Source organism: Globicephala melas, chromosome 14, assembly GCF_963455315.2.
Source record: "Globicephala melas chromosome 14, mGloMel1.2, whole genome shotgun sequence".
In the NCBI taxonomy this organism is placed as follows: Eukaryota; Metazoa; Chordata; class Mammalia; order Artiodactyla; family Delphinidae; genus Globicephala; species Globicephala melas.
This window is the reverse complement of record NC_083327.1, coordinates 55,920,270-55,933,700: the sequence shown is the minus strand read 5'-3', so window position 1 is coordinate 55,933,700 and position 13,431 is coordinate 55,920,270. Positions and strand designations below refer to the sequence as shown.

General features: G+C 33.3%; 1 protein-coding gene across 1 annotated transcript in view; it reads right to left on the bottom strand.

The window, feature by feature from the left end:
• Window positions 1-13,431, bottom strand: part of LAMA2 (laminin subunit alpha 2) — a 606,143-nt gene that overhangs the window by 315,779 nt on the left and 276,933 nt on the right. The window contains exons 9-10 of the mRNA XM_060283517.2: window positions 12,954-13,053; window positions 3,140-3,300 (exon numbers count right to left, since the gene is read on the bottom strand). Of these exons, the coding sequence (XP_060139500.2) occupies window positions 3,140-3,300; window positions 12,954-13,053 (261 nt within the window). The remainder of the gene's footprint in view (window positions 1-3,139; window positions 3,301-12,953; window positions 13,054-13,431) is intronic.

Here is a 13,431-nt window from a genome sequence, read left to right as displayed (position 1 = left end):
GAGCCCGAAAGGAAAGAGAATGTTTTCTATGCCACTCCTAGCTTGCAGGTGCAATTTTCTCGTGCCTGTTTGTTTCACTGCCAGGGGACATTTCTAGAGTCTAAGCTTAAGTGAATTCAGTCCCAATTTCCCTCAGTGAGTCCAAATCCTAGTGTCAAGTCTCAGAAAAGCCATTAAAACTCTAAACTTTAACCCCCATCTTAGGACTATGACCAGTCTCCCACCCCCACCCCACCCCCCAATGACCTTAATTGCACAGTTTTGCTTGAGTTTGTGCTTAACTCAGACCTCCCTCTTTGGTTTAACATCTAGGAAATTCCCTTTCTTTCCTGAATCTACGTGATTGCAAATTTATTTGCTCTGTTTTATCCAGAATACTTGTATTTGAAATGGCAGAAATGGGAAAAGCGGTGTCAACTTTTCTCAGTACTGCATTTTAATAGAATGTTAGTCATTTAAAATTTATAATAGAAATAAATTTAGGCCCAAGACTTTATGACAAAGTACTTTCTTAAAATGTTTACAAACTTCAGTAGATAATTTTTCTAAAAAAATTATGGAAAACTGTTATATATTATAGTGAAAAAGAATAAATGTGCAAATGTTTACTGGTTAATAGACATTTTGGAGATGAACGCTTTTACAGATATCACTTTACCTGAATTTAAGTCTCTAGTATCTTAGCTTCTCAATAATGTTTTACCTGTTAAATAGCATTTGATATATGTTGTTTTGAATAATCAACTGACAATCCTATGTCAAATCATGTTTTTGTTAAACATGCATATAATTCATGACTTTTAAAATTATGTAGATATCTACTGAGACTTGCTTTCTGCAAGTTTTTATCCCAAAAAACATTTAGTTTATAAGAACTTATAGTAATCTATTTAAAATATCACATAGTTGAAGGGTAACTCTTTTCATGATGCTAGTTACTTAATTTTTCATTCTCTTTTATGATTTCTTAATTGCTTATTGTTGTGTTTTAATTGTCTATGTAGAGCTTCAAGTGACTTTGTAGAAGGCATTTTTCTTATTAGGATTATAATCACTCTTAGTGCAATATTGAGGCAGGCAGAGAGCAGGTGGTGGCTCGAGGAACTATCCCTCGGATCTCTGCTAATGGCGACAACTCTCCTGTTCTAGCCTTTCTCTATATAGTTTTCAAGGAAAATGAATGGGGTCTGCCTCCTTTATGTGTTTCTCTTTCCTCGCAAAACTACTGGGCATCTCCCTTCTATATATAGTATGTGTGTAACAATATTCCCTTTCTCTTTTTTTCTTATAATTTTTTTTAAATTCATTTTTGGCTGCTTTGAGTCTTCATTGCTGCGCGCAGGCTTTCTCTAGCTGCAGCGAGCGGGGGCTACTCTTCGTTGCGGTGTGCAGGCTTCTCATTGTGGTGGCTTCTCTTGTTGCGGAGCATGGGCTCTAGGCACATGGGCTTCATTAGTTGTGGCACGTGGGCTCAGTAATTGTGGTTAGTGGGTTCTAGAGTGCAGGCTCAGTAGTTGTGGTGCACAGGCTTAGTTGCACCACGGCATGTGGGATCTTCCCGGACCAGGGCTCGAACACGTGTCCCCTGCATTGGCAGGCAGATTCTTAACCACTGCACCACCAGGGAAGCCCCCTTTCTTTTTTGTCCAGTTTGATTTCCCATATTCTAGAGATTTAGGAGGTTTCTCTTCCATTTTAAGCACAGCTGTGTCTGTACTTTATTTGAGCAAGTGATAAAGGTTAGAGATTTCTGTGGAGTTTTGGAAAAGGAATAAATCACACACAAGAAATATATTTGGTAAATATTAGAGAAGATGCATTAAGAGCCTCTAGGATCACCCCAAAAGACATACAGGATGAAGATAGGTGGTGTCCTTTAAAAAGTGATCACCCACAGACCACTCCAGTCTTGATCTACAAGTGTAAGTCTCCATTTCTGATAATATTAGAATAAAAGGTACTAAATCTAGTTAATTTACTATATTTCAGTACATGGCAACTCTTTACCATGGACTGTACACTTTCTGCCTGTTTATATGGACAGGAGTTTTATTGTTTCAGTGGTCCAAGATTGGTACCTAAATTATCCTTGATAAAACATATACTTATTATATAACTATTATAGTATTTAGCTTCCTATTTCAGACATTCCTATCTCAATAAATGAACACTCAACATCAATACTAATATTTACTTCTTATTTTATGGTCTAACGTTTGTATACATATGCACACTCATATAACAACTATCAGCATATAATTTATAGCTGCCTAGAGAAGACTAATGAATTAATAAAGGAAAGATTCTTAATAAGATTCCACCTATGTTTGAGAACAAAGAAAAAAAGAAGTAACATTTATTTTTACATCAGTATGGAATGCTAACTTTTTCAATGAAGTGGTTATTTTCTCAGCTAATATAGCTAACACTGTCTGATCTGAACGTTTTGGAACTGATTACTATAGCTAAAGGAAATCAGTTTTATCAGTTTAGACTTGGGCTTGCCTCTATGTTTCCCCTATGTGTATAAGCTGCAGGTGTAATATATCCCTTGGTGTTAACACGATTATCTGAGTGTATACAACAAATAAAGTTGCAATTTCTGAAAGTACTCTTGGGAGGAAATATTGAGCATTTAATCAATTCCACTAGGGTTTCTCACATTATTTGGTAATTAAACAGAGGATTTTGAACACGGTATTTTCAGACCTATCTGGGTTCAAATTCAGAAGATTATTTAAAAATCTAGAATAAAACCCTTGACAGAATTATTTTCAGAATTAGATACAAAGCTAAAGTGGTTTTGAGTGTACAGTAGATTTAAAGGATTGCTAGTTTTACTGTTGTGTATTTTCAAATTAACAGACTAGATAGGTAGTGGGGGAAACCTGTTTTTGTTATAAAATAACACATTCTCAAGGTGACTTATCTTCTGTATTTGTAGGTTTTTAGACAAATGGCATGTGTCTTGCTGCAGTGAACCTGGTTCTAAAGACACTTAACAGGAATGCCACCAATAGAATAGAGAATGGAGATTTACAGACGTTCCAATTGCTTAATGCCTGCAGATATATGACAGAAACCAAAAAAAATGACCTTTGCTCTAAACAATGGGACATTACTAGAATAAACAACATACCTTGCAGTTACAGGGTCCAAAACAAGGGTCCTCATTTGTGCTCCCTGCACCACTGCAATTACAGGGTTTGCAGTCTGGGTAGCCAGTGTAGCCCCTGGCACACCGATCACAGCTCACCCCTCTGAAGCCAGGTTTGCAATGACAGGACCCAGGTGCCAGACCTAATGGTAGATGAGACACATATCAATATTTTCTAACTGACTCATAACCCCCCTCAGACTATCACAAGATGGGAAAGTGCCTTGGGCATAAAAATATACTACTTGAAAAAAAAACCTAACAACAATCATCTAAGTACAACATCACTAAGTACAACAAAGAAAAAGACTAAGGGTGTTCAACCTAAATGTCCATCGACAAATGAATGGATAAAGAAGATGTGGTACATATATAAAATGGAATATTACTCAGCCATAAAAAGAATGAAATAATGTCATTTGCAACAACATGGGTACAATTAGAGATTATCATACTAAGTGAAGTCAGAAAGAGAAAGACAAATACCATATGATATCACTTATATGTGGAATCTAAAATATGTCATAAATGAACTTATCTACCAAACAGAAACAGACTCACAGACTTAGAGAACAGATTTGTGGTTGCCAAGCGACAGAGGGTTGGGGGAAGGATGGACTGGGAGTTTGGGATTAGCAGATGCAAACTATTTATATAGAGAATGGATAAACAACAAGGTCCTACTGTATAGCACAGGGAACTATATTTAATATCCTGTGATAAACCATAATATAAAGGAACATGAAAAGGAACGTATATATATATATCTATAACTGAATCACTTGGCTGTGATTTACACAACATTGTAAATCAACTATACTTCAATAAAGTAAATTTTTAAAAGAGACTGAGGGTGTTCATGGGAATACATATTTGGGGGATAAAAAGGAATAGAGGAGGGAAATAATAGCCATTTAAGTTTGCTTATTTTAAATAGAGAAATGCAAGAGACAATTTTTATTCTTGTCTTTGATTAGAAAAATAGAAAAAAAACACATGAAAGAATACAAGTTATTGACCTTCAAAATCTGGAAAAATATAAGAGCAAATCAGTAATATATAGTCCACTCAAAAAACAAAAGAAGGGAGAAAAAAGCAAGGAAACATTATGCTGAGAAAACATAAAACAATGACAGACAGAGTGCCAAACATACATACTAACAATACATAAGTTAGTCTTACTCTTTTGATTAAAAATATGTGCATGTAATGTTCACAAGAAATAGACAAAATGACAAGAAATATTAAAAATAAAAGAAGGTAAATATACATTAGGAAAGCATATAGAAAATTAAAAACAGTTGTAGTAATATTAATGATGGCCAAAGTAGAATTCAATTAAAATAAATTCAATAGAACAAGCTCTCTGTTTACATTACGAAAGGTACAATAAAAACATAATTTAAGTTATTATATTTATGCTCCAAATAAGCACTAATTAGAAGTACAAAAAAATACAGACAATGAAAGATACTGGAAATCAAAGGAAAATTGCCCCAAAATCAATGGCTGAGAATGACATTAACCTACCAACTTTAAATATTTACACATGAATTAGTAAAAAGCAAAACACAAAAATTTGAATAATCTAATAATGTTGAATTATATATTAAATGGCATATAAATATTTATTGTAGCTTATCTTTAATCCACAAAAATGTTCAATTTCTCAAAGCAGAAATTATTTAAAGCTTATTTTCTTAACATAAATTGCTACTTCTATATTTGTAACAAATGCTACATTAAATTAGGATTAAATTAATTATGAATATCAAACATGAAGATAGAATTTTATGCAAAACTCAGACACTCTAAAAATTAATAAATATTTCTTCCTAATAACTCTTAGGTTAAAAAGAAAATCAAGACTTTAATTGCAGATCAAATAGTTTTTTAAATAGAATATAAAAGCAGTAAGAAAGGAACTTAGCAATGTTCATTGGATGTTGAAAAACTGAAGCCAAACTTTTAGGTTTAAATATTCCATTATTTTAAAAAATGTAAATAAATTAAAACTTACTTCATGTAATTGTCAAAAAATTTTAAAAAACAAAATGAACACCTGGGAAAGAAGGTAAATTTGAGACATAAACAAAAAGAAAAGGAAGCAAAAAAAGGAAACTTAGACAAAGCTGATTAAGGATATCAAAAGAGGACAAATGATGAAAGAATTCCCACAAAAATATTTCAGTACCAGTTAGTTTTTACAGTGTTTTCAAAGTTTGAAACTCTTATGGAGCATATAAAAAACAGAGAGGTATGTAATTCAGTTTATTAAGCTAGTGAATACATGATATAAAAATCTAACAAAGATAATCCAAAATAAACATAACGACTAATATTTAAATAGCATTTATTTTATGCTAGGCATTACAATTTGCTTACACACTACATATATGTTAATTAACATTCAAAATAACAATATGAGGTAGACCCTATTATCTTCCCCGCTTTACAGATGAGGAAACTAAGACACAGAGAAATTTAGTGATTTGCCAAGGTAGCACAGCTGGCAGGTGTCAGAGCCAGGAACAAGTTAACATATGAATCCAGATAAGAAAATCCTAAATAAAATAAACACCAAGCTGAACCCTAAAGTACTGTAAATTAAAAGGACCTTCCATGATGACCTAGTAGAATTTATTTTGGTAATATAAATACCTCATTTTATTTCACTGCTTTATTGTGCTCTGCAGATATTTTGTTTTTTACACATGGATGGTTTGCCCCTGCATTGAGCACATTTACTGGCACCATTTTTCCCACAGCATCTGCTTACTTTGTGTCTCTGTGCCACATTTGGATAATCCTCCCAATACTTCAAACTTTTTCATTATTATTATATTTGTTATGGTGATCTGCGATCAGAGCTTTGATGTTACTATTATAATTGTTTTGGGGCACCACTAACCACACACACATAAAACAGCAAACTTAATCTATAAATGTTGAGTGTGTTCTGACTGCTCACAGACTGGCCATTTCCCATCTCTCTCCCTCTCCTCAGGCCTCCCTGTTCCCTCAAACACAATATTTAAATTAGGCCAATTAATAACTCTACAGTGGCCTCTAAGTGCTCAAGTGAAAGGAAGAGTTGCATGTCTCTCACTTTAAATCAAAAGCTAGAAATAATTAAGCTTAGTGAGAAAGGCATGTCAAAAGTCGAAATAAGGTCTAAAGCTAGTCCTCTTTCACCAGTTAGCCAAGTTGTGAATGCAAAGGAAAAGTTCTTGAAGGAAACTAGAAGTGCTACTCCAGTGAACACACAAATGTTAAGAAAGTGAAACAGCCTTATTGCTGATATGGAGAAAGTTCTATTGGTCTGGATAGAAGATCAAACCAGCCACAACCTTCCCTTAAGCCAAAGCCTAATCCAAAGCTAGGCCCTAACTCTCTTCAATTCTATAAAGGCTGAGAGAGGTGAGGAAGCTACAGAAAAGCTTGAAGCTAGGAGAAGTTGGTTCATGAGGCTTAAGGAAAGCAGCCGTCTCCATAACATAAATGTGTCAGGTGAGGCAGCAACTGCTGATGAAACAGCTGCATCAAGTTATCCAGAAGATCTAACTAAGATAATTCGCAGAGGTGAGGACACTAAACAACAGATTTTCAGTGTAGATGAAACAGGCAACTATTGGAAGAAGAAGCCATCTAGGACTTTTATAGCTAGAGAGGAGAAGTCAACACTTGGCTTCAAATCTTCAAAGGACAGGCTGACTCTCTTGTTAGGGGCTAACGCAGCTGGTGACTTTAAGATGAAGTCAATGCTCATTTACCATTCCAAAAATCCCAGGGCCCTTAAGACTTATACTAAATCTACTCTACTTGGATGATAGCACAACTGTTTAAGATGGTTTATTGAATATTTTAAGCCCACTGTTGAGGACTATTGCTCAAAAAAAAAGAGACTCATTTCAAAATATTACTGATCATCTTGACAACGAACCTGGTCACCCAAGAGCTCTGATGGAGATGTACAATGAAATTCATGTTGTTTCCCTGCCTGCTAACACAACATCTTTTCTGTAGCCCATGGATCAAGAAGTAATTTTGACTTTCAAGTCTTATCATTAAAAATATGTATTTCCTAAGGTTACAGCTGCCATAGACAGTGATTCTGCTGATGGATCTGGGCAAAGTCAATTGAAAACCTTCTGGAAAGGATTCACCATTCTAGATGCCATTAAGAACATTTGAGATTCATGGGAAGAGGCCAAAATATCAACATTAACAGGAGTTGGAAAGGAGTTGATTCCAACCCTCATGGATAACTTTGAAGGGTTCAACACTTCAGTGTAGAAAGTCACTGCAGATGTGGTGGAAATAGCAAGAGAAATAGAATTAGAAGTGGAGCCTGAAGATGGAACTGGATTGCCACAACCTCATGTTATATTTTAATGAATGAAGACTTGCCTCTTCTGGATGGGCAAAGAAAGTGATTCCTTGAGATGGATTCTACTCCTGGTGAAGATGCTGTGAAGACTATTGAACTGACAACAAAGAATTTAAAATATTACATAAACTTAGTTGATAAAGCAGCCACAGGGTTTAAGAAGATTGACTCCAAATTTGAAAGAAGTTCTACTGTGCGTAAAATACTATCAAATAGCATTACATGCTACAGAGAAATTGTTCATGAAAGGAAGAATCAATCCACGTGGCAAACTTCACTGGTGTCTTATATTAAGAAATTACCGCAGCCATCCCAGCCTTCAGCAGCCACCACCCTGATCTGTCAGCCACCATTGACATCAAGGTAAGACCCTCCACCAGCAAAAAATTGCAACTCACTACAGGCGCAGATGATGGTTAGCATTTTTTAGCAAGGAAGTATTTTTTTAATTAAGGTATTGTGTTTTTAGACATAATGCTATTACACACTTAAGAGACTATAGTATAGTGTAAACATAACTTATATGCACTGGGTAACCAAAAATTAGTGTGACTTTATTACAGTGGTCTGGAACTGAACTTGCAATATCTCTGAGATATGCCTGTATCGTTTAACATTAATACATTTATTTTTTTAAATCATATGTATAAGTCAAATGGAAAAGAAATCCGTTCAATAAAGGTTGCAGATGCATTCCCCCAAATTAATATTTGTTTCTGATGTTAAAATCTCCAGACCTTGATACCAAATGTAGAAATACTGTAAGTAATAAACAATGTCTATTAATGTTTGTTTCTGGAAATATTATGAAGTAAATGTCCATAAAGACTTCCTTGTTCAGAACACTTGACTATGCAGGATGAAATTAAAGATAGACAGTTAGCAGAGAGAGATATATATAAAATGGTTGTGCTGTTATGAAATAGAGAAACCCCTTGGAGATCAGAAACTAAAAAAATTACTTTCTAGAGTGGTAAGCCAGTCCTTAAACCAGTGTCTTTCCTGAAGTTGACTAATTCTGATTAACTAGTCTAGAGCATGGTTTTATGGAACAAAAGACAATTTCTAGGTACTACTCAAGATAGGAGGACATATCAGAGAACTTTACATACAAACTCAAGAATCCTGAAAGGGTAAACTAGAAAATACACAGGTATGTGTGCACGCACACACACACACACACACACACTCACACACACACACACAATCATGAAACACACAAGAAAACAAGGCCCTGATAAAGACTTAGCAGAAAAATCAAACTGCAGAATCAAATAGATAGCAGAGAATACTGGTAACAGATACAAATTAAAAAATAAACATAGAGCTGTCCTGTCTTATCTGTGGTTTCACTTTCTATGGTTTCAGTTAACCTATGGTCAAACACGGTCGAAAAATATTAAATGGAAAATTCCAGAAACAGACAATTCATTAGTTTAACATCAAGTGCCATTCTGAGTACAGTGATGAAATCTTGCACCATCCCACTCTATCCTGCCCAGGATGTGAATCATCCCTTTTGGCAGCATATCTCATCCCACTGGCACTTAGTAGCCATATTGGTTTTCAGATTGACTGTCAAGGTTTTTCAGTGCTTGCGTTCAAGTAACCCTTATTTTACTTAATAATGGCCCCAAAATATGAGTAGTGATACTGGCAATTCAGATATGCCAAAGAGAAGCCATGAAATGCTTCCTTTAAGTGAAAAGGTGAAATTTTTCAACTTAAGAAAGACACACTGTATGCTGAGGTTGTTAAGGTCTACCATAAGAACAAATCTTATATCTATGAAATTGTGAAGAAGGAAAAAGAAATTTGTGATAGTTTTGCTATTGCACCTCAAATTGTAAAAGTTTTGACCACAGGGCATGATAAGTGTTTGGTTAAGATGAAAAAGGCATGGAATTTGTACAAAAAGATATTTTGAGAGAGAAAGACCACATTCACATAACTTTATTATAGTATATTGCTATAACTGTTTTATTTTATTATTAGTTGTTGTTACTTTTGCTGTGTCTAATTTATAAATTAAACTTTATCATAGGTATGTCTGTATAGGAAAAAAACATCGTATATGCAGGGTTTGGTACCATCTGCAGTTTCAGGCATCCACTGGGAATCTTGAAACATACCCCCAGGGATAAGGGGGGACTGTATTTAAATGTTTAAAGAAACAAAAATAATATTAAATATAGGTGAATTAAAAGAGACTATCAGAAAAACAAAATGCAGTTAGAAACTTTTCTTATAAAATATACCAAAATAAATTCCAGATGGATTAAAGAATTAAGTATCATAAAAAGAAATCAAGTGGTCAAGATGAAAGTGGTCAAAGGCACAAACTTCCAGTTATAAGATAAATAAGTACAAGGGATGTAATGTACAACCTGATTAATATAATGAACTCTGCTGTATGTTATACATGAAAGTTGTTAACAGAGTAGATCCTAAGAGTTCTCATCACAAGAAAATTTTTTTTCCTTTTTCTTTTATTTTGTATCTATACGAGATGATGAACGTTCACTAAACTTATTGTGGTAATCATTTCATGAAGTATGAAAGTCAAATCATTATACTGAACACCTTGAACAGTGTTGTATGTCAATTATATTTCAATAAAACTGGAAGAATAAAAGGAAATAAAAACTAAATAAATAAATAATTTGTGTAAACTTGGAGTAGATAAGAATTTTAGGATTATAAAGGCATGTAAGAAATCCAATAGAAAAATATTGCTATGAATAATAATTTTAGCATGTCATTATTATAGCTAAAGTGGGTTTTCTAAATTTTCATAGGTTATTATATAAAAATTTTAAAATTATATACATTAAAAATTCTTATCTATAATAATGAGACACAAAGAAAATCTAGAAATTGTTCATAACAAATACGACATACTATTAGAGCTCTTACAAATCTATGGAGGGAAAAAAACAACCTTACACCAAAAAGAAAATTAAGGAAACAGAAAATTCACACACAAAATATTTGTTTTTCTCTAGCAATCAGGTTAATGCCAATGAGATAGTGAACATCATTTCTCATGATCTGGTTATTCATTCTGACTAAGAAATCCAAATCATTAGACTACATCTGAGACTGTTTCCTAAAGAGATCATCAGACTAAACAGGAAGAGAAAAATGTATCATGGTTATATGTCTAATTATTCAACTCAAGCCCATACTGAATAAAATGGATCTAATTATAATATTACAAATATTGATTATTGCTTTCAATTTAAAATTAGAAAAATTAATTATTGGCCTGGAACCAAATATCTCTACACAATTTTTGAAAAGGTGAAGATGCAATTGACAGATATTGTCAAGTAGGTTGAAGATCAGGGGAGCATGTAAGGATGGTCTTTTTCTCAGTTTGTGTAGTATGACCTCAAGAGATAAAGTCCAACTTTAATAAATCAAAAACTAGGAATTTAAGCTTTTTATTTAACATGCTAAAAATACCATAGAAGAAAAAAATTATAAAAAGATATGAATGGTAGGAAGAAGGTGATATGAATGAAATGTTTGTGTTCCAAGATGGACAGTCAATAGGCAATATTTAATGATGATGAAAAATACTAAGAATATTATTCAGATACTGTTTGAAAGGTAAGTTCTTCCAAAAGAACTTAAGAGGAGGAAAGGATCAATGTGATTAAATTTGGAAATGAGACTAGGGGTGCATAAGTTGAAGAGGACACTTTGCTGTTTATTTTATTACCTTCCCTACTGTTAAAATTTTATGTGACCATGTGTTGTTTTTATAATAATTGAAAAATCACTATTTTGTACAACTGTAACTTATATAATATTGTACATCAACTATACCATAATTTGGAAAAAAGAATTTAGAGCACAGAGGAAAAAAATTATTGAAAAATATTTATATCCAGAGATCTTCATTAAAGCATTGGTTAAAATATACAAAATTTAGAAACAATCTTAATATCTATTCAAAGTTGAGTACTGTATTCAGGAGCTAAAACCAGATTTCAGAGAAATGAACGGATATGGGGAAAATTCATCATGTAAAGTTAACATACAAATGTTAATAAGAGTACTATGCTGAATTACCACTGCATTGAATACTCATTTTTCTACTTTTTTTTTTGTAGTCACTTTTTTCAACAACAAAATACCTACCATTTTAAACTCAGGGGATAAAATTAAATTACATTGCTCAAAATAATGTGATTCAGTTGCTACCATAAAAAGATAAGGGACCATAAAATGAAAAGTGACATCAATAATTCACCATTTGAGTTTTTAAATAATCATTTTTTAATCTTTTAAGATTTAAGACTTTAAGGCTTAAACAGATAATCAAATAGTTTTGTAAAGAAAGCAGGTAAGCTAAACTGTGCCAAAGAAATATTGCCAGTCTTTTAAATAGAAGGTCTTTCGGGGAAAAAGCCTATAGCATAGCCATGATTTATTTTAGTCTTTCCACAGAAGAGAAGAATCCAGTCTTAGAAATATAAAGAAACAGTTCCAGATATATTCTATGAATTTTCTACTTTGGCAAGCAACTTTCCTGGAAGTAGTTCTTAAACATTTTACATCAAAGAGTTAATTTGGCATTTGATTACTTAATGTTTGGAGTTCATCGTGAATTTCAATCCTCAAAGAAGGTTTTGTCTTAAATTAATGTCAGCCTCTTTCCCTTCATTATCTCATTCCTACTGCCTTTTACAGTCCTTTATGTAGACTTCTCACTTTCTGTATTATTAACTACATCTCAGTCTGTGATCTCATCTATTCGCCCTTCCCATTGTAGCACACACATCCCTCAAAGAACACTGTCATTTCACCCTAGAAATCATACATGCTACAAAGCAATATAATAAATAGCAAGACGTCAAAATATTACATACACCACAGATTTATAATAGACTAGAAGATATATATATAGATATGTAAATATGTATATATGTGTGTATATATATATATATATATACACACACACGTATACTAATGCAAAACAAATGATTCAACTTTTCTTGCTTTTAAAGTATAATTAAACAAACATAATTATTGAGATGAATTAAAAACTGCTTCCTGTAGGGGACATTGATAGCTGTAAGAATAAATTTATACTGAGTCCATGTGCTCTGCGGCCCACGTGCCGCAACTACTGACCCTGGATGTTTCGACTACTGAAGCCCGCACACCTAGAGCCTGTGCTCCACAACAAGAGAAGCCACCGCAATGAGAAGCCTGCGCACCGCAGCAAAGAATAGCCCCACTCACCGCAACTAGAGAAAAAAGCCCGCGCGCAGCAACAAAGACCCAACACAGCCAAAAAAAAAAAGAATAAATTTATTCCATCTTCTGAAAATAATCACACTTGGCTTTAGTTGTCCTTTCATCAGAACAACGGCCTTCTACTATAGCTCTCACCTCGTTGAGCACGTTTTTCATCCTTGACACAGACTTCACTTAAGGAACCAACTGGGTCACAATGGCACGGCTGGCATGGTCTTGGATAATTTGGAGATATCTAAGAAAAATATTAAAATTCTGTTTTAAAAACAGTAAATTTTTCAATTCAGCAAGACTTTAAAGAACATTTTAATAAATAATAATAAATTATATTTAGAAAATGATAATATAAGAAATTTTCTTTATTATATGTTTGCATTTTCTAAAATCCATTTCATCTAAGTGGATACACAGAAATAAAGAGGATAGCATAATAAACTACTAAATATTTGTTACCTAGATTCAACAATTATCAAGATTTTGCTATATGATTCATCACATTTTATTCTTTGCTGAAGTTTTTAAAGAAAATCCCCAATAAAGAGTCTTTTAATCCCTACACATTTCAGTATGCATCTTTCTTTTATAATCACAGTATCATTATCATTACAAACAA